The 21,191-nt window shown below is 35.8% G+C and overlaps 2 protein-coding genes across 2 annotated transcripts; both read right to left on the bottom strand.

The window, feature by feature from the left end:
• Positions 1-1,465: 1,465 nt before the first annotated feature.
• LOC102227351 (lipopolysaccharide-induced tumor necrosis factor-alpha factor homolog) lies at positions 1,466-9,372 on the bottom strand. Its single transcript, XM_023348419.1, has 5 exons — positions 9,245-9,372; positions 3,828-4,068; positions 3,606-3,641; positions 1,873-2,017; positions 1,466-1,759 (listed from the first exon to the last, which is right to left on the bottom strand). Exons 2-5 carry the CDS (start codon positions 4,051-4,053, stop codon positions 1,654-1,656), a joined length of 513 nt encoding a protein of 170 aa, XP_023204187.1. The 5' UTR covers positions 4,054-4,068; positions 9,245-9,372; the 3' UTR covers positions 1,466-1,653.
• Positions 9,373-11,685: 2,313 nt separating this feature from the next.
• LOC102238267 (lipopolysaccharide-induced tumor necrosis factor-alpha factor homolog) lies at positions 11,686-17,338 on the bottom strand. Its single transcript, XM_014475277.2, has 5 exons — positions 17,233-17,338; positions 15,461-15,731; positions 15,222-15,257; positions 12,559-12,703; positions 11,686-12,442 (listed from the first exon to the last, which is right to left on the bottom strand). The coding sequence occupies exons 2-5, from the start codon at positions 15,714-15,716 to the stop codon at positions 12,337-12,339; spliced, it is 543 nt and encodes a 180-aa protein (XP_014330763.1). The 5' UTR covers positions 15,717-15,731; positions 17,233-17,338; the 3' UTR covers positions 11,686-12,336.
• Between the last annotated feature and the right edge of the window lie 3,853 nt (positions 17,339-21,191).

Genomic DNA, 21,191 nt, shown 5'->3' with positions numbered 1-21,191 from the left:
AAATCCCTATTACTCATTTATAAATCGGTATAAACGATTTTCTAAAAGTCGTTTATACCGAAAAATATGTATAACTTTTTCTCTATCATGTATTTATTTTCTTTTTGGATCGGGTGATTTTTAAAAAAAAAAAATTATTTGTGCAATCCGGTTGTAATCAGAGAGATGATATACCTAATTTGAGATTGTACGTTCACGTTCGAAGGTCTGATTTACAACATTTCCAACGATCTTTGAACCCACCGTCCAACAGCTGAGTCGTTGACTGGATCACGTGATGACGTCACATCATGCTACAAACGTAGATCATTTGCGGTGACAAACTGTTGTGCTCATACCTCGTCAATACTTATTGTAAAAAAAAACTAGTAAAAAAAAGTATTATCATTATTTTTCTTTCATTTATTTTTTATTTATTTATTTTTACTTTTTGCTCATAGATTGGAAACGTATGTGTTTTGCTCATAGATTGTTCTAATACAATCAAAACATTACAGAAATCTGTAGCTAAAAGCTATGTTCTATTATTACTCACAAGATTAGATGACGATGGCATGTTGAACAATAGATATTTCATCTCTTAGAATAAGATAATATAAAATTATCCTTCATTGTCCCTTTGTGTGTCATCAGCAGTTCCAGGCGAACGCACTTACACAGATACATACAACTATCAATAAAAATAAGAGACACTGTACAGTACGGTCAAATATGCAACACAGGAAAAACTCCTGCTTATGAAAAATAGTGGAAAGTAGAACATTGTAATAAATGTATAAGTATAATGCGGTAATATAAAAATTGTTCAGTTTGTGCATTCCAAAAGCTCAATGTCACCCTGCTTTAGTTCATGGTGTGTTTTGGATCATTGTTCTGACGGAGTACATAACTGAGCTTTAGTTTCACTTCTCCCTCTGTTCATTGTTTGCGCTTATTCTATTCAGATCTGGTAGTCTCCATCAGCAGTTTTTGGTAGAGAGAAAAATTTATGTTTTCAACACAAAGCAGCAAATCATGCAGGTCTTTTAGCTGCAAGGCAGGCCCATAGCATCTTACTACCACCACTATGTGTTAGTGCCAGCATGACATTGTTTTTGAAATGCTGAGTTCTAAAGAAACACAGCATAAAACTGTGTTAGTTTTATACTTTTTGTAATGGTGACATTTATTTCATTATATTATATTATATTATATTATATTATATTATATTATATTATATTATATTATATTAATAATTGTACTTTTTTTAACCACCTTAATGAACAGGTATCAAAACTATGTCTGTGTTCATTTACAAAAAAGCACTATCATATCTTTGTTCTTAGAGATACTAAATAACTTTTTTTTAAAAAAAAAAACAAATAAATTGTCTTCTGTTTTAACTTTAGCTGAAAATCTGTGTGAAGCAGATCAGTATAACAAAAAGCCACACCAAGTTTCTGAACAAAATATGTGACAACCAAAATGAAAGCAAACAATTTTTTTACTGAAGAATTAAAAGCAAAATTTCCTTGGACTTCTTTTAAAATAAGTAATCACATGTACAAGTGCAATCTGTACGTCTTTGGACTTAACATATATTATTATTTGTATTTATAAAGTAAAGGAAGATAATTACAATGATTCTTTTTAATTTTATTTCTTTTTGTGATTTCACATCCGTTTGTATATGTAGAGGACTTGTTGGCAGTTTGGACACCGATGCTCCACATCTTTACAGGAGTCGATGCAGAACGGGATACAACAGCAAAGCCAGCATCTGTATGCGGATAAATGAGAAATTCTGTTAGATTCTAGGCAAATGTGGTTATTTGTATTTATTTTTTAAAGAAATTTAAGTTGCAAGATATTGAATAATGAGCAGGTATTTACAACAGGAAGGTCATTCCTCCACAAATAGCCCAGGTCAACAATCCTGACACGTGCTCTGTCTGGGTGATCACAGTTTGCTGACAGTGAAGACACAAAGTCTGACCAGGGACGTCTCTTAGTGTTTGAGTAGTTATTATGTGAGACACTGAAAGACCCAAAACACAATGAAATTAGAAAAAGCTTAAATATTATTTCAAAAGTAATTCAAGAATTTGACGAATTTTGTTGTTATATGTGCAGTTAAATTCTTTTTTTGTTCTTTCTGCCTCAAGATAGCAGTCAGAGATAGAGTTTTATTCAAAGTAGAATGCTAGGTTTTAAAAAGATTTCAAATGAATCAGTTTTTTAAATAGACAAATTTTATAAGATGGCATTTTGCTCCGTCTATCAAGGAATGTCTTTTCAAGACTTTAAATTTCAGGGAATTAATTTTATGCCCATTCTTCTGTTCAAAATAGCCCAGATTCAATCAGACTGGACTGGGAGCTATTTTCAAATGTTTCCACAGATTCTTGTGATAAACTTTATGTCTTGACTTTGACTGGGCCATTCTAACATATGCTTTAATCTTAACTATAGCTGTGGTTGTTTATTTAGGGAAAGTGAAGATTCGCATAAATATTTTGTATTTACCAGAATCCATCGGTCATAGTAACTGGTACTCCAGAAAAATACAGACTACAATCTTCAGATTTTTATTCACCATAAGTCATTCTTCTACTTTACAGTCATGTCCTGCCATGTGCTGGTCTGTCACAAAAAAATACCATAAATTTCAAGGCTGCAACATAAGAAAGCAAGAAAATATCAGATAGTTGTGGACATTTTTGCAGTACCTTGAAAAACCCCTTTGTCACATCAGGAATGAAATGAAGGGATTCTTTAAGAACAGCACCTTTGTGGTGCTGTTTGTCAAACATCTGTCAATGTCAAGTTTTCATTCTTGACATTCTGTCAGTGATTTTCATTATAAGGAGAAATCCTGACCCCTAGGTAATGTATGGGAAAAACTGCAGCCTCTATGCTTTATGAGTTTGTGTGGGCATTTATATTAAAATAGTTCCAGTTTGGATTTTATGGCAAATAAAAAATAAAATAAAAAACACCGAAGACATTTATGGTATCTTGACACTTTCCCATAAGCAACTACAATTATATCTTAGGCGAAAACAGAGTTTGCAGTGACTACAAGTCTCCAGCAGAGGATGTAGATGTAACAATTGTTATGTAATAATATATACATCTTCTATGAAATGGCAGATTGGTATCCCTCAACTATTTGTCTTATATATTATATTAGAATTTACAGAGTAAGAAAAGAGCAGAGGAAAATGTGAAACATAATAATTAGGAATTTGGGTAGAGTGTGTCAGACTACTCTTTTTGGTCAAACTATTGCTGACAGACTAATGGAAAAATAATGTTTCACTTTTACTTTAATGGACAAACAAAATAAGATTATGAATTTCCTGTCAGCAAATCAATTTTCAGAAAGGGACTGTGCTGGGAATACACTGAGAACAAAAGCTTTCTGTTAAGGCCAAACACCACAAATAGTCCCATTCTTTCAGAATGAAAGATATCCATAATGCTTCGGCCCACTGAAGTGGTGGTGGAATGGAAAGAGCATTTTATTGTGATGTGTGATCTAAACTGCAAAGTTCTGCTTGCTTTCATAGGAAGACATGTTTGTTTTCCATGTAACAGTGTGTTCCTGGAGGAGGCTGCCTCACCTGCAGGTGCAGCTACAGCAGGAGCAAATGAATCGCCTGCGAAAGGAGAGAAATAGTTCAGCAAAACAAGGACAAATTGTCTTAAAAAAAAACAAAAAGTGTATGTTTCAACTTTTGTTTTGAAGTTTACACCCATAAATTTCCTACATTTTAAGATTTTTGTGTTCTGCATTTTATAGAGCATGCTGTCAAACACTAGAAAGTTAAGAAGTGACCACATGCCTCCCTGGTATCCAGCAGGAGCAGCGGAGAAGCCTGGTTGAGCAGGGAAGCCTGGTTGAGTGGAAAAGGCTGGTTGAGCTGGGAAGCCTGGTTGAGCTGGGAAGCCTGGTTGAGCTGGGAAGCCTGGTTGAGCGGAGAAGCCTGGTTGAGGCGCCATACCGCCATAATTCAATGGAGGGCCAGGGTAGGGTGGAGCCATATCCTGTGGTTGGGTTCCTTTTTCCATCTTCAGAAATTCCACCTGTAAAACAAATAATTATTTATGAAACCACTATATAAAAGTTAATGATTAAACCCACAGACTGTGGCACTCCTGGTATTGAACAGGAAGTGCAAACTAAGAAAGGAAACTCATTTCAACATGAATTAATTGTGTCACTGAAACTGCTAAGTTTTTTTTTTTCAGACCCTAAACATGTGAGAGGAGAAGTGAGAGCACATGCTCTGTAACATACAAACCTGATACAACCAACAGTTTGGAGTTTTGAGTAAAAAATGGGTTTTATGTCTTGTGATAAAGGTGTTTGAAGACACCTCTAACATATAGATGGAGGAAGTAGGACATTTTTATGCTATAACCAAAGTGGTGGAAACTGTACATTTTGAACTGCATCCTCTTTTACTATTACTCGCATGCTCTTTTTTGTTTTTTGTTTTTTTGCAAAAGTAGATTTAACTCTGTTTCTGAGTTATTGCTCTGTTTAGTTCAGTTTTTTTTTTTGATAATATATGCAGGGAACTAAACAACTAAACACTATACCACTTCTGAATGACAAGGCAGAGTCAGGCAAATTACTAATCCCGATTAAAAGGTCCATCTGACATCATGAATTCCCATGACATTTAGACCGAGGGCAGAAACAGATGTTCGGAAATGTGATGTTTCAGGTCTCTATAATGTTTTGGATATTTTCTGCTTGAACGCAACTGTTTTAAATAATGCGGCCTTGTATAAATCTCAGTAACTTGGTATCATCTAAACATCTAAGCTCAGTTTGTGCATGAAAGGCATTGGGCCCTAGTGCCTCCTTCTGAATGAATGCAAAGGATGCCCCATTATCAAAAGGAGAACATATATTTTTATCAAGAGTATGCATCATTTATATAATGTTCATACTAGTTTATCTACTAATGCAGGGGTGCCAAACTCCAGTCCTCAAGGGACACTGTCCTGCAGTTTTTAGATGTGCCACAGGTACAAAACACTGGAATGAAATGACTTAATTTCCTCCTTCTTGTGTAGATAAGTTCTCCAGAGCCTTGCTCAACTGTTTCATTCTTCTGAGAGAATTTTAGTTCAGTTTTTTTTCCAATTTGAAGGTCATAAAATCCTATTGACAAGTACAAAATGATCAACCTGTTAAACACTCTAATGACTTATCATTACCATGCTCATGTTTATGCAAAGAGGTCTTTGAATAATAAATGCAGGACACATAAAATCAATTACATCTAATCATTACAGTGCTGAAATGTTCTTATACTCTGTTTTGTTTTCTCTGTCTGTAATACAGTTTCAGTCAAAAGTTTACATGCACTCAATATCGGCACAAGTCTCATGATCATTTGGATCTCATTGTTTAATTTGAATTGGTTATTTTTAGGTTGGGATGAAAACACAACACATAAGAGCCCAAAGATTTTCACACACCCATATTATTAATTATGCACATGTTATTTATCAAGTTTAACCACAACAGCACCGAGTTTGTAACAATCAAGAAGCTTCGGATATAATACTGCTCAGATGTTTGACCACTCTTCCTGTCAGAATTAGAAAACTTTCTCAACTGGCTGATTTCCATGCTGACCATGCTGATTTCTCAACTCCCATGCTATTTTCGTTTCTGAGGAACATTAATAATGTTCCTGGGTCAATTTGACAAGTAGAATGTTTTATCATGCAGTGCTATCAGAAAATAAGAAACTAAAAATTCCCCTAGACATTTTTGTATCAAAACTCCAATACTAACCATTTCAATCAATATTTGTGTATTGATGTTTTTATATTTTTTTGTTGTATTTCTCACAGTTAAAGAATCAATGACAACAATTTACTTGCTTTTCATAAAAAAATGTACATTACAGTTTTTATGTCCACTGAAAAAACCTTGACACAAAAAATAATGATTATTCTTGAAAGTGACTTTTTTTTTTTTTTTAGATTTTATTATGTTCAATTTTATTTTATTTTTTTTCAAGGAGTTAACTTTATAATTGAACTTGAGACACTTGTTCTGTTCTGGGTCAAATTGACCCGCTGATTAAAAGTCAAGACAAATGAGTCATGAAGATTTGTATTGAGAGTAAATTTTATTCAACCACTGTTTTTGAACCAGAAATAAACAAAACAACTATAAAATAAGATATTAGGAACATGAACACAGCATATGTACTGTATGTCTGCGAATCTCCACAGCCCACAAGTAACTTGTCACCATGTTACGATAGCATGGGCGTAGGTTTGGGTATGGACGGTGACATGTCACGACCAATATTCAAGGGATATAAAATAGTCCCGACCAATTTTTGCCATATAAATTAAAAAAAAAGAACATATGTATTTTTTAACAAAAATAAAATAAATAAACGAAAATCTACATTGATTAGTTTAATATTTCAATATACTACGCAGTGGTAGCATTCATTTTAAATGCTGGTGAGTTGGTAAGTTGTAAGTTCCCACCAAAACGTAGACCAAACCTTCGCCCTTGTATGATAGCAAACAACATGCAATGAGTAAATTCAGAAATACCACAAAAATGGACTGATGGAAATGAACTAGATGCTTTAGTTTTGTCATCCACAAAGCACACGAGGGACATGTCATCACAGTGGGCTTTGTGAAAACGAATTTTGCACATTTCACACAAGACAAGCTCATCTTGACTTCATCAGAAGTCTTGCAAACCTGACACCTCCTCCTCTTCCTTTTTCCTCCAGTAGCAACCTCGAAAGAAGAATAAAATGGTTAGTATGTTTTTTTATGCTCATAAGGCACACACAACATGCTCTCACACAAACACACACTTTTACTTACCTCGTGCATTGCTGTACTGGTTGTAGTCCTCTCCTGGAAATCCTCCATTATATCTGCAGTAGTTGGGCTCCTTGGTAAATGCTGTTTTCGTTGTATATGTGGTACCCCAAGCACCTTGCCCAGCTCATTTCAGAAAATGCACCTCTTGCACAGCTTTGACATTCCACTACGGAAATTGTTAAGGAATCATGACTATTTTTGATGGTTTAATATAGTTAAGCTAATGCCATGTGTGTTTAAGTAGACCAACATTCCTTTGGACAAAAGCAGATGCAAGCAGGAGTTCACAGATAAACATTTTTCTGGCAAGGCTGTAACTTAGATCAGCCATAAAACACAAAGCTCTTGAAAGGTTTTAAATTAGGAGGCCATAAAGAATATCTTCCCCGGCTCGCAGGTCAGAGGTCGGGGGTTTCTCAGGAGCTCAGAGTTGCATCTGGAGTTGATCACAACTTGGGAATCTTGGAAACACTGAGGTTTAATTTCTGATACACTTTCTTAATATTAATAGCAATAGTGTGTTAGATTAAAATATATTACCCAAGTTACAAGTACTAATCTAGTTAAATGGAATGTATTTGAAAAGGTACTAACTATGACAATATCGGAAACCAAAAGGGAATGGTTTGAATGTTATGTTTTACAGGATGAAAAAGACTTCTATCTCATTGTTGTTTGTGATAAGGTAAAGATTTAAATCTTTGGAGAAGCTGACTGCAGAGGAGCAAGATAGGTTTTGTGAAAATAACTTATAATTTTAATAACTAAAATGACTCTTGATATTTGTCATTAAAACTCAGGGGAAGGTCTAAGTTTTTTCCAAGGTAGCTCTTGGTTGGTCAAAACAGAGGTACGCCCTATTTGCATATATTAACAAAGAGAAACGCCTTCACTAGAAAAGGGAATGCTCAATAATAAGAATTCAGACAACTGCCCTGTTTTGCTTTTAAGCATCAGCTGTCTCCAAAGGCGCCTTTGTTCTTTTTCTTTTAATTCTTTTGTCTCAGGTAAAGAATGTACTTCTGTGTACTCTGAAGTTTTCTTGTTAAATTCATACGGTGTTTTCTATTGAATTAAACTCTGCATTTCTGTGACGTCATTGTGCCTCGCCGTCTCCTTGCCAGCCGTGACGACATCCGCTCGCGACCCGGCGAACAGGAGGGAAAGCAGAGCCATGCTGTTTCCAAAACTTAAGCTAACCTAATAACTTTCCTTCCTTAATAAAAGCTTTCCGCCCAAATGACAAATGTATTATATGCGTCAATATATGACGAGTCGGGAGTGAGAATGTGTTGGTCAGTGATGTTGTCAGAGATGGCCAATGCACAGTCATTTGCTTGGTGTGGTATGACCCTGTGACCTTCTCCAAGTTGTCAACCCGCCCTTTATAGCTGTTCCCTTCATAGTTGCAAGGAAACAAATAGTATTGGACATTTTTTTTATCCTTTTTTTTTTTTGCTATGTCTATGGACCAAAAAGAGGTACCAGTTTAAATGCTGGTGGCAGATGAAGCTTGGTATTCATTTGTTTCACGCTTAACCAGAAGTGACTTAATTGTTTTCTAAATATACAGTTAATAACAAACTCTAAAATGAACTTAACATTCTCTTTTTCACCGTTAATTGGTAGTTGTCTTCCCTTTTTTTTACTGTACTCTCTCAATCACAAAGCGTTACATATTAACATGAAGAAGTCAATTCTACTCATCAGTGTGTTATATAAGAGGCCTGATATTTTTTTATTTTATTTTTGTCCCCATTGCTGAAGTTTTAAAAATTTAACTGGTGTAAATGAAAGCTGTCTAATAAACTTTTGTTTATTGTATTATTTTACCTAACTGTTATTACCTAACATTTCTTCTTCAAATAACAAATTTTTTAATCAAAATGCTTAAAACTGTAATATGAGTTGAAAATGGCTAGAGAAGAGCTAAAAAGTTACACAATATGGAAAACACAGATGGCAATACTCGGCAACAGTAAGGAAGTAATTTACCCTGTAAGTCATTTACTTGGTGGGAGAGGCTCGATGTTGGAGCTTTGCTAAGAGCACTTTGCCCATCTTGACCAACGTTTATCTAAACAACAGTGGGTAATTGCTATCCTGGGAGTACAGCACTGCAAACAGGCCTACTCTATTAGTACAAATCATTGTAAATTCATCCTAAATCAATTAGAGTAACATGAGCAATCTCCTCATGAAGCAACCTCTGTCAATAGAGCATTGTGTATCTGCCTCACCCTGTTTGGTTCAGGAGATATGGCTTGTTTTTAAACTGTATTTAAACATAAAAGCAGTAGAAAACACCAATAGGAAATACCATAACAGTCACAGCTCAATATTAGGAGGGAAGAAGAATAAAATTGATTTAACTTACCAGTAAATTTTAATTAGAAAAACAGCAACAAAGGAGAGTGATAATCTTTTTTTCTAAGTCTGATCCTTAATGATGGATGTGCAGGAAATCCCAGACTAAATAGTAGCTGGTAGAAGCAAGATCTGCCTTTTACCAGAACTGAATGTTCCGCCCTCCGTTTTTATTTCCTCCTCCCATGTGACTAAGACCAGAGAGCAATAAAGAGAGAAACAGTGACACATTCAGCTTAAAGCTTATCAAATATAAATCTCTCATCAAATCAAATCAATAATAGTTACATTTTCAGTGGATTTCTACATTTTTTAAACAAGTTGAAATGTCTTATAACTCTCAGTGCTTCACCTCTTGCACACATATCAATACTTGTCAGTTTCCTCACTACGTTCACTTTAAGTGTGAATGATTCATCTTTAACACATGGTTTCCCAGTGACAACAAAACACACAAAGTCTGAAGTTCTTCAAAGTTCTTACACAAGGTCATGGCAACCTCACGCTAATCACCTGGGAGTGAATTGCAATTTAAAATAAAGTATTTTCTATGTTAAGCAAGAATGAACTGCATATTTTAGAAAATCTTTTACAATTATTGCAAGATGAAAGCAGGTAGCTTATGGTTGTGACTCTGCTTATGTTAAACTTCAGTAGCGATGGGTAGTAGCTATTAAATGTACTCAGTTAAATTTCCTCGAGTAAGTTTTTGGAAGAAAAAAAATTACCTTTAGGAGTAGCTTTATTACACCATGATATTTAATTTAACTCAAGTAACATTCTTTATAAAGCATAGGTACCCTTTCTTGAGCAAGCAGTGTTTTGTGTTCTCTGCATTTAAAGTTGAAAGATGGAATTAAATAAAGTTTCCATGACATTTAATGCAATCATGAGTAAAACAAAGTAGGACACGCTTAACCTGCAGTAACTTGAAGTAGGTGTCTCCAGCTTGACTTTGTCAGTCTTTCTTGTTTTTGAGGAATTTTGTCCCATTTGTCTTTGCAACATTGTTTCAGTTCACTCCAGGTTTTGTTTCTGTGTAGCTCTCTCAAGAGCCACCATCAGCTTTTCTATCAGACAGGGACTTTGACTTGGCCGATGAAACTCTTTGATTCCCCTCAACTCAGAGATTACTTTATAGATTTCTCATGTCTGTGGTATTGTGGTCCAAGTGACGACCCTGTTTTAGCTCTCAGACGAGTCTTGTGTGCCAACATCAAGAAGTAATTATAGCATATAAAAAATTATAACACTCAATAATATCAAGACGCTAGGATCATATAGTTACTAACAAACGAAAACATCAGATGTTTAAGATAAGATAAGATAAGACAGCATTTGCAAAGGTGTGTCAAAGTGCAGACAAACTAAAGCATATAGTTCAAACTCTGATTCCCCTCTACACTTAAAAAAAGTAATGACATGCAGCAAATGTCATGAGGCCAGAATCAAACCTGCAACAGCCGCAGGATGACTAATGTCTCCTTATGTGAGTTGTGCTCTACCCCTGAGCATCAGACTTAATTGTTCAATGCTGGCCATTATATGTTCAATTCCAGCTTGATGACCTTAGCTACTCGGCTTTCCATCTCTTCCATACATTTCCTCATTGTTCTTCCAGCAGCCCTCCTGGAATACCAAACTCGATCTGACAACACTCACCTCCTCAATTCTGCCAGGGCGTTTCACCACGCCTCTGGTCAGAATTAGGAAACTTCTTAGATTTAGTGGATTATGGGTGTTGAATATGAACACACTTGTTACAAACACCCATATTCAATTAGGCTCAAGGCCATGATGAATGTATTCAAACTTTTAACTCAAACTATGAATGAAGAGAAAGATCAGCCTTGTAGTGATGCAAATTTGTTCTTATATAAGCTAACTCCCAATGAAGACTTAAGTAGCACAAACTTAGCATTCTTTTTTTAAATTTAAGCCATTCAGAGGAAATTGCACTTTTCACAACTTTGCCTAAGTTGTATATTCAGATAACACAAAAAGAAACACTTTCCTGGTAGAATAGCCCTATTTCATTGCAGACAGGCCTACTGTGTTGATAAAAAAAACCTTAGTTTAATCTCAGTGTGAATTCCTCCTAAATCAAATAGAGCATAATAAGCAGTCCCCTCATGAAGCAGCCTCTTCCTGTTGAGCATTGTGTGTCTGCATCCCCCCTGTGTGGGTCAGGAAATATGACGAGTTTTCTACTATAATAATCCTCCTGATGCTGTTAAAGCTTTTAGACGAGTGATTTTACATTTGACTCTTGAGGTCTTTTGGGCTTTTTATATCTGCAGAACAAGCTCAAATCATAACCCTTCACCACTATGCTTGACAGCTGTTATGATACGATTAAGTGTGTTTGATCAGCAACATCAGATAGTTACCTTCACATTCACAGTATTCCATTACTGTAAATGCAAACAAGGAAGACTTATTTTTTTCTATGCATTTAATGCTTTATTTAGTCATGACTTGAACAGGATTATTAATAATTGTAAATACACAGAAAGTGAGAAAAGATGGGTGAGAAAGCAAAGGTTTTCTCAATCCATTGAAACAAATAGAATAGTCTTTTTAAATTTAGAATATAATGGAATTAGCCCTTATGATCCCAGAGTGGGAAAATTCAGACATTTAAATCTTTTTTACATTGCTGGCAATAGGTTTGTACACAACCATTATTTGAAGACATTATTGGGATAATGGCTGCACAATACAGTTGGTATTACTACTGCCTTACAGCAAGAAGGTCCAAAGTTTGAATCCTTGCAATGGGTCTGTCTGCATGGAGTTTACATGTTCACCTCCAAGCACAACTTTGTTCCCTCTTGGTACTCCGACTTCCTCCCACAGTCCAAACATATGACCGTTAGGTCAAATGGATACTCTAAATTGCCCTTATGCATGGATCTGTGTATGCCTGGTTGTTTGATATGCGTGTTTCTTTGTTGTGATGTAAATCTTTGTTTGTTTTAATTTCAGCATAAAAACCATTTCATACAATTTGACATAAAAAAAGAACCACAATTTTCAGCATAAGAGATGTGACAACATAAATGTTAACTCTAATTTTTCCAGTTCCTTATGAGACTAGTTTCACATCCGTTTGTAAATGTAGAGGACATGCTGGCATCTTGGACAATGATGCTTCACATCGTTACAGGAATCAAGGCAGAATGGGATACAGCAGCAAAGGAAGCACCTGTAGGGGGAAATGGAAATTTGATTCTGTTAGATTTTATGCAACTGTGGTTATTTGTATTTGAATGAAATTTTTTGACTTTGATGTACTACTTTGCATATTTAGTAGGTTTTTACCCCAGAAAGCACAATCCTCCGCAAGCAAGCCAGGCCAATAATCCTGGCTCTGACTCCGTACGGGTGATCACTGTTTCCTGGCAGTGGGGACAAAAGGTCTGTCCAGGAACGTCATATAGAGCAGTTGATATTGCCACGCGAGTTACTGAAATATACAAAACACACTGAAATTAAAAACAAAAGCTTTACACATTGTTTCAAAATGATTCAAGGATTTTATGGAGTTTGTTGTTAATATGTATGGTTTAATTTGTCCCTTGCCTTCTGCTCTAAGATAACAGGGATTGATTTTCATAAGAAGCAGAAAAAGAAGCTTAGAAAATATTTAAATAAATTGTTTAAAAATGTAGAAGATGATGTATTATATAATAATTTTACATTAAGTGATTTGTACAAACTGTGTGCAAACTGTGTGTAATTATGCATTTATACAAATATAAATTGTCAAATATGATTGTTCAATCATTACTGATATTCATAAGTTTTGGAAAGATCCTGTGTTGATTCTGCAGAGATTTTAGCTGCCCTTTTCCTGACCCTAGACCTGTACAAGTCCTAGATGAAGGTCAAATCTACAGACTTGATAGATCATAATTCTTTGGACTTGTACATACTAAGGAGAAACCCTGACCTCTAGTGGATTCACACAGAAATCTGCATCTTCACTACAATATGAATGACCATTTTTTTGTGGCCATAAATTTATTTTACAGTTTTTCTCAGCCACTGTGTTGCATTTTTTTCTGACAAAATTCAAATTGTTCAATTTTCAAAACATGTTGTCACTTGTGCACATCAAAAAAGCAATTTCCTGTTCCTGTGAGCAAGTTGCAAATGCTTTTGAACATCATGCAAGTGACTATGTGCAGTTTTCTGACTTTCCCTACAATTTCAGTCTCTTTAATCAAACATTGGTCCCTGTTGAATTATTTCTTCCTCCACAACATTTAAGCATAATTTCAATGTATAAGTCTTAACATGCAAAAAGCTTGAACAGGTGGTTAAAACTTAGCAAGAATATTTTTATACATTTTGATTAGACGTTGCTAATTGCTCCCAAGTGAATTCTTAGTTTCTTCAATGTAGGTAAAAGTGTGAAACATTAGATCAACCAATGATCAACCAATTTTCTGAAATAGCTCAGAGATGCATCTCATGAGTCATCAACTGGCAAGTATATAGTATATAATATATATAGTCAGAAAACAACACCATGTTACATTTCTGACAATGGAAGGACAAGGAACTGAACAGGTCGACAGCCAGAGAGAAGAAGAGGAGGAAGAGGAGTGGGACTGTGGCAGAGGAGTTAGGAGGCAAAAACGGAGGAAGAGGCAGAAGAGGCAGAGGACATCTTCCAGGATCCATTGTTCCAACATCATCAAGATATGGTTTGCAACCCACAACAAGATGCTGATAAAGTTCCTCTCAAGAATGAAGAGCTCCTACTTCTCAATTCTTCACCCCATAAAAGATTGTTTCTCAGTAGGGAGACAGAAAGCATAAGAAGACTGCACTGTAATTCCTACAGTCCTGTCTTGTTTTCCTTAAGGAGATTGTCTTATGTTCTGTTATGGATTCTGTGTTTTCCTTCATCTCTTTTAGCCTCTTTTATCTGCTTACAAGCACACGCTGCAGCTTACATAACCATGTTTGTGTGATATTGCCTCCAGTCATATGTAAACAGACTGAAACTGATTAGTCTACCCTGTAGGGAGGGTACAGATTGCAGAGAAGAATAAAAAGTTAAACTTGTGCTACAATCTTTGCCTCACTGAGTTACATCCATAAGGTGAGCTAAGTGTGGCCCCAGTGCTGGATGGTGAATGTAACTCTGTATCTGTTCTATTTGTATGACATGTATGGCTTGGAACATTTTATCATTTTTCGGCATTAAAGCCTGTTTTTATATATAACCAAATCTTATTATTTCTCATGGTAATTTACACTGTTGTTCTGGTCGGGTCCTGAAACTGGTTAGCGAACCTGGGTGGTGCACAGAAACAGAAATGAATGGACTCCCACAGTTCCTATTTCTACTTCTGTTTTTTTTTTGGTCTGCTTTCTTTATCACAATGGATTTGTCTGTCAACAAATTACAGCAAAAGCATAAACATGATTCTTGTCCAGTCTCTAACCATTGGTCTCCCACCATTACAATTTACAATTCTTGTCATCAAAAGATTAGCCACAGTTTACATTCGAATATCTCTCCAGAGTACACAGCCATATTGACAACATGACTAATGAATTCAACTGTCTTAGTCAAACAATGAAACGATTACTTGACATTCTGAAGCACTGACATATTTAATGACGCAGACAATTCATTCTGAACAATGAACTAAGGATTTCGTGAGAGAAACTGGAATTTGAAGGTAACCCAGGCGGTTTTGCACAAATTGTTTTTAGAAATGCACTTAATGTTGTGCAAAGGTCAAAAATTCACCAAAGCCACTGAAAAAAAACAGTCCCACTCTGCATTTTCTAAGAAAGAAAACAGATTTACAAGATTCCTAACATGTTACCATGTGAGTATGGCGTTTGATGTAAGCTAAACTGGCCTATAGTAGAAAGTTCTGCACACTTTTGTTTTGACACACAGCAAGAGGGAAGCACATGTTTTTCATTCCGCAGCATGTTCCTGGATGTGTCTGCCTCACCTGTTGGTTGAATAGGTACAGGAGCAAAAGCAACACCTGTGAGATGACAGAAACGGTTCAGCAAAACAAGGAACTAATCATCTCAAAACACCATCAGCAACAAGTACATGCATTTGTACAAAGATCTCCATCAACAAGCACTATAATGTGCTTATATATATTTTATATTTATAATTTTTGTTCAATGTTATGTAGAATATACTGCTAAACAACAAGAAAATTAATAAGTGATCACTTACCAGCAGGAGCAGGAGAGAAACCTGGTTGAGCGGGGAAACATTGTGGAGCAGAGACACCTTGTTGAACGGGATAACCTGGTGGAGCGGAGAAACCTGGTTGAGCGGGGAAGCCTGGTGGAGCGGAGAAACCTGGTTGAGCGGGGAAGCCTGGTTGAGTGGAATAGGTTGGTGGAGCATACATTGCTGGCTGGCCATAATCCATGGGAGGGCCAGGGTATGGTGGAGCTGATTCCTGTGTGTGAAATCCTTTTTCCATCTTCAGAAATCTCACCTGTAAAACAAATTATTTTTATGGAGCCACTAACTGAAGTGCAATAATTAAAACCACAGAACTTTATCATGTTGTACGCACAGGAGGAGCAAACAAATCATCTTAACATGATTTTGAAAATCTTCTTGTGCCACCGGAACAGCTTTCTTTTGAACTTTTAAATTAAATGTGAACTGCTTTGATTTGTTTGACTTTTGAGACACAGATTGGTTTCATACTTTGTGAGAAAATTTGTTCGAAAACACCCTGAGCTGAAGATGGTGGGACGAAAAGAAACCTTAGCACATGTTCTGACTAAAGTGGTGAAAACAAAATACCTTGCTGGAAACTGAAAATTTTTAACCCTGTCCTGTTTTCCTAGGAGAATAGGGACAACTTTATGTTTAATCACAATACGGATGAAACACCTCAAACATCCTCAAACAGTTGACCACACAGCATGCAGCTGATTGGCACTAATAGAAAGCATTTGATACATTGCTTAGGAATGGTGGTGACTCTCGAGAGGTGAATGAATATTAGAAATAAATCTAATATAAATGTCCAAAATGTAAAGAGATCTTTGCCTTGCTTAAACACAGAAAAGGCCAACGCCACCTGAATGTGGCAAGAAGAGAAAGCGATCAATGATTCATCAGGGATACATTGAGGAACCTTCCCTCCTTCTGCATCTCAAAATTTACCACCAAATTATCTCGGCAATACAATAATAATCACTTACTTACCTTTTCTTTTTAGTGCTTCCCCAGACTGTAACCTCACTTCTGGCACCTCCTCAAATAAACCTTTTCGAACAATTATTTGGTGTCTGTAATAGTTGCCTAGACTAGAATCTCAGTTAATGCTAACATGTAAGCACAATCTAGCAATCTAATCTCTGCGGCGTCGTCTCTACAAGTAAGGTATTCTCTTGGGTTCTCATGACTCCATTTTTCAGACCCTAGTTCAACAACAACTTTCTGTCGCTCGAACCACCTAACCAGTCAGTTTCAAGATCTAAAGGTAAAAATTCAAAATACTATCCATAAGTCCAGTCCATGTGCTCTCTCCACAGTTTCCACAAACACCTTTATTATGTTACTGTCAGCAAATTCTTAATCTTTATGTTATTAGGAGCTGAAAGTTACAAGGGAAGAGGGTTAAAGTTGCACAAAATGGAGAGACTCTGAAACCGAAACTCAGTGTTAGTCATGAACAAAAGTCATTTACTTAGAAGGAGGTTTTAGAGTTTCCTGTGGAAAGCTTACCCATAACTGTGGAAAGTTGTGAGCTTTACCCAGCTTAGACAAACATACAAAATAGACCAGATTTGCATAAATAACCTGTATAAATGACCTCATAAAGCAGCCTCTTTCAGTGGCATGATATGTATCTCCCTGTCCCTGTTTGGTTTGGGAGATATGGCTTATTTTTACAAGTGCATATCAAAACACCAAAATGAATTAACATCACAGTAGCAGCTCAATATTACTGGGTAAATATAAAATAAGTTTTAACTTACAGGTTAATTTTAACAATAAAACAGCAACAAAATAAGTTCTTGTTCAGTCTTCTTGGTCTTGCGTGATAAGACAGTGCAGGAAGTTCCAATCTAACGAGAAGCAGATTGATGCCGTCTGATGCATCTGACGCCTCCTCTAACGCAACCAATTGTATTTTCTAAAACTATGGCTCCACCCTTCTCTTTTTTCTCTCCTCCTATTACGCAAGGCTTAGAAGGCAGGAAAAAAGATTTAATGCCATGTGGACCTCAAAGCCTTTCATGCATACATGCACAGAAAATAATAATTCAAAAGAATTTTTTTTTTTTTACCAATCTAAGGTGGTCTTTGATAACATTTTTGCCTTTGTGGCTTTTTTTTTTTATTAATTGAATTGTCACCCAAATCTAAGTAAATCACATAGAAATAAAAACTTTGTGATCCGAAAAACATAGCTGAATACCATCTTTCATTTTCAAACTTAGCTTTGCACTCCCTCTATGTTAAACACCTGCTGTATAAATGCAGCACTTTCTTTCTTGTCAACTTCCTCCTGTGGTTTCACATCCGTTTGTTCAAACAGTTTCACTCATTCCCACTGAGAAAGAAGCACGCATAAGCGTGCCCTAAATACAAACAACTAAATCTTTTCACACGTTGTAATCAAAACAAATAATGTTCACTTCCTGGAGTTTCTAAGTACGCCAGAGATCATGAAAATTATTTACATACTGGTTACAAATCAAATCATTTATGTTGGATTTCAAAATATTTGAAATAAAGATGAAATTCTTGTGCTCAGTGCTCTCTGCCTCATGCAGCAATAAATGATCAGCTTCTTCATTATGAACACAATTTTGGACTTTTTGAGTAAGCCTGAATAGTAACTCTCCTAACACATGTTTTTCCTTTGATGACATAAAAGACAGGGTGAGGATCCATCCGGTTTTTTTCTCCATGTCTATGTGTAATTGTTTATGTTTATTTACATGTGATGTTATGCCAATTTGTTCAACACTGTAAGAAATGTTGTTATTAAATTGCAGATGGAGCCACTTCCTAAATATTATGAGCTAGCCATAGCACATTAGGATCCAAACAGCAGCTCTCATCACATCTCTGGTTACAAACACAGAAACTGAGATGGTAAGATTGAACATGAATGGTTGAGGTTCTGGACAGCACACACCCAGTATTGCTCTCCATTGGTCCAAATTGATCACACAGACACCTGAATTTTAAAAAAATACAAGAAAAAGCCCCAAAAACTAAATAGAATTTTCAATAATAGACAATTTTGGTTCAAAAATCATTCATGTGTACAGAATTAAGCTACAACAAATGTGACTTGGATTTATATGGAAACCCGTTTCTGCTACTCTGATAAAAATAAATTAAAAAGTTATCTCATTATAATGAGATGGTATCTCCTATAGCATATTTATATTTATTTTTATATATAGAATAGAATAGAATAGAATAGAATTACTTTATTCATCCCACCAGGGAAATTATTTCGCAGTTACAGCAGCATAGAGACAAGACACACAACAACCACCACTGAGTAGCAATTGTAGACAAAATAAAAATAAAAATAAAATATAACATGCTGTCAATATAAAAAGCAACTTAGAGCAGTCCTTGCAAAGATTCAAAAAATGCAGATACAGTATGTATATGTAAATATATGTACAGCAAGTGTGCCACAGTGCAGTTGTGCAAAATTGGACTGATTAGTGCAGAACAATGATTTAGCTTTTATTGTACAGTGAGATGGCATGTGGCAGGAAGGATTTCCTGTATCTGTATATATTTATATATTTTTCACAGGGGTAGTTTCTATTTGCAAATAGAAACTGACTGTCTCCAAATGTCTGCTTGAATAGTAAACTAATATAATTTATCTCAAATCTATAGTTTGGTCCTTTGCGGTTGTATGAAACTTGTGCTAGTAGAGTATATTAGTAATGTTGAAATGCAATTTTTTTCATCAGCCTGAAGAGGGAGCCAGAGCGCAAAGAAAATGATGAAACCAAGCGACTGGTGAACCATAACGTTGTTTCAGCGGATTATAGCTTTAGATTTAATTCAATTATTTAATTACTTCCATTGCGTGATTTTAAAGCTATTCTAATTCCTCAAGTATGGCTGCAGTTTTTAAAACCATAATATAATAATGTTGTTTTTTTTTTGTAATGTTAAAATAGTTTTTTTTTAATCATACCATTTTATCAAACAAACTTGTTTTTTTGTTTTGCTTCGTTGTTGTTGTTTTTTTTTTTGTTGTTGTTTTGAAAGTATATTTTTGTAACAGCAGCAGGTATCCTGAGGATACCTGTCAGGAACCCTGACAGAGGGTTGTCTTTGGGTATTACTGCTTCATTGTATGCTGACCTTTTCTTTTTAACAGCAAATGCTGTAAAGTCAGAACTTGCTGGCCAGGGGGGGTATTTGATTGTTTGGTTTCACAGCTGGAGATATTTCAGGGTCTCCACCTATATTTAATAATATCTCATCTCTATCTAATGCTATTGTAGGAACACGTTTGAGAAAAACACTTTATTATCATGTTTATCAGTGCTGTATTGCACAAAGACAATTATTCATAGACAGGAAATGAGGATGTAATCAGCCTTGAAATTAATTCATTGTAATGCTTAACCTTGTTTCCTGTTTTATCTTGTAAGTGATTCTCTTCTGCTTCTCAGTAACACAAGGCTTGAGTTTCTGATTAGCTATTTGTCAAAGAGAAGGCTGACATCAGATAGAACAGTGGTAAAGCGTGGTCCAGTGAGATTAAAAGCACAAGAATTAATCCACAGCACAATGACATTAATTTAAACCCAACTCTGTTATGCATATGTTGTCAGGCTTAAACTGAAAACAAACTTTAGAGAGCACAAAGAACAGAAAGTACTTCAGCATTGTGGGCATGCTTCACTCAATTTGTTTTTAGTTTCAGTTTTTCACATATTTATGTGACTCTCCATAAAAATGTTCAATTAAGCTTTTTATGGAGAGGGAGAAAAGCAAAGTTCAGCATTTATACAGTCACTGATAATTACATGACAAGTTATTAAATATGAGCATGTGTTCTTTTGAAATGACTATCTCAGGCTGTTGCTGGCTTCCCCAGCTCTCCACCTTATCTCTTCTTGATCCTTGTAAAGGAAAATCAGTGGAGGGCTCGGCAAAGACAAGGACACATTTATCTGCTCAGTGACTCATTCAGATCTAGTCCAACTATTTCATTTCTTTCCCAATCCACTCACTGGTGGAAGGTCAGTGTTTTGCTAACAACTGGAAGAGTTTTTTTTGTTGTTGTTGTTTTTTTGCATAAAGCATCCATCCATCCATCTATCCATTTTCTTCCGCTTATCTGGGGTCGGGTCACAGGGGTAGCAGCTTCAGAAGGGAGGCTCAGACTTCCCTCTCCCCAGTCACTTGTTCCAGCTCCTCCGGGGGAATCCGAAGGCATTCCCAGGCCAGCCGAGAGACATAGTCTCTCCAGCGCTTCCTGGGTCAACATGTCCTGCATAAAGCATGCTAGTTAAAATATAAAAACAATTTTTATGTCCTCAAAACTGTGGAAAGATATCACACTTGGTAATAAGGATGGACACTAAGCTACACCACGCTGCTGGTCAACACAAATTACTATTTTGATATGGTTTATTTCCTTTTATAAAACATTATGTTGGAGAAGCCACTTTTGAAAAAAGTTAATTGAGTTTAAAATCTTCTATCTAGTCTGAAATAGTTTTTGTTTCTCTGAATAATATGACAGATGGTGTAAAAACTAGAAGCCACGATGGATGCTGACTTGGATGGTTGAAGCAAAAAGAAAAAACATAATAATTGTCTTCAGAAATTTAACTGATGCTCAAGTTTTGCAGTCCCTACAGTAGCTCTGTGTAGCTCAGAGAAAATACTTTAAAATGCTTATGTTGGTTCATAAATCACTGAATGGCTTTGAATT

The sequence above is a fragment of the Xiphophorus maculatus genome, chromosome 16 (genome assembly GCF_002775205.1).
Source record: "Xiphophorus maculatus strain JP 163 A chromosome 16, X_maculatus-5.0-male, whole genome shotgun sequence".
Lineage (NCBI taxonomy): Eukaryota > Metazoa > Chordata > Actinopteri > Cyprinodontiformes > Poeciliidae > Xiphophorus > Xiphophorus maculatus.
Note: the sequence above shows the minus strand (reverse complement) of the source record. Positions and strands in the feature narration are given on the sequence as shown.

Bases quoted from the DNA above. Each gene is read 5' to 3' on its own strand.
- LOC102238267 (XM_014475277.2), bottom strand. From the start codon at position 15,716: ATGGAAAAAGGATTTCACACACAGGAATCAGCTCCACCATACCCTGGC. The intron at 12,704-15,221 runs GTGAGGCAGACA...TGTATATTTCAG, and splicing joins TGTACCTATTCAACCAACAG to TAACTCGCGTGGCAATATCA. The intron at 12,443-12,558 runs GTAAAAACCTAC...TTCCCCCTACAG, and splicing joins GGAGGATTGTGCTTTCTGGG to GTGCTTCCTTTGCTGCTGTA.
- LOC102227351 (XM_023348419.1), bottom strand. From the start codon at position 4,053: ATGGAAAAAGGAACCCAACCACAGGATATGGCTCCACCCTACCCTGGC. The intron at 2,018-3,605 runs GTGAGGCAGCCT...TGGGTCTTTCAG, and splicing joins TGCTGTAGCTGCACCTGCAG to TGTCTCACATAATAACTACT. The intron at 1,760-1,872 runs GTAAATACCTGC...ATCCGCATACAG, and splicing joins GGAGGAATGACCTTCCTGTT to ATGCTGGCTTTGCTGTTGTA.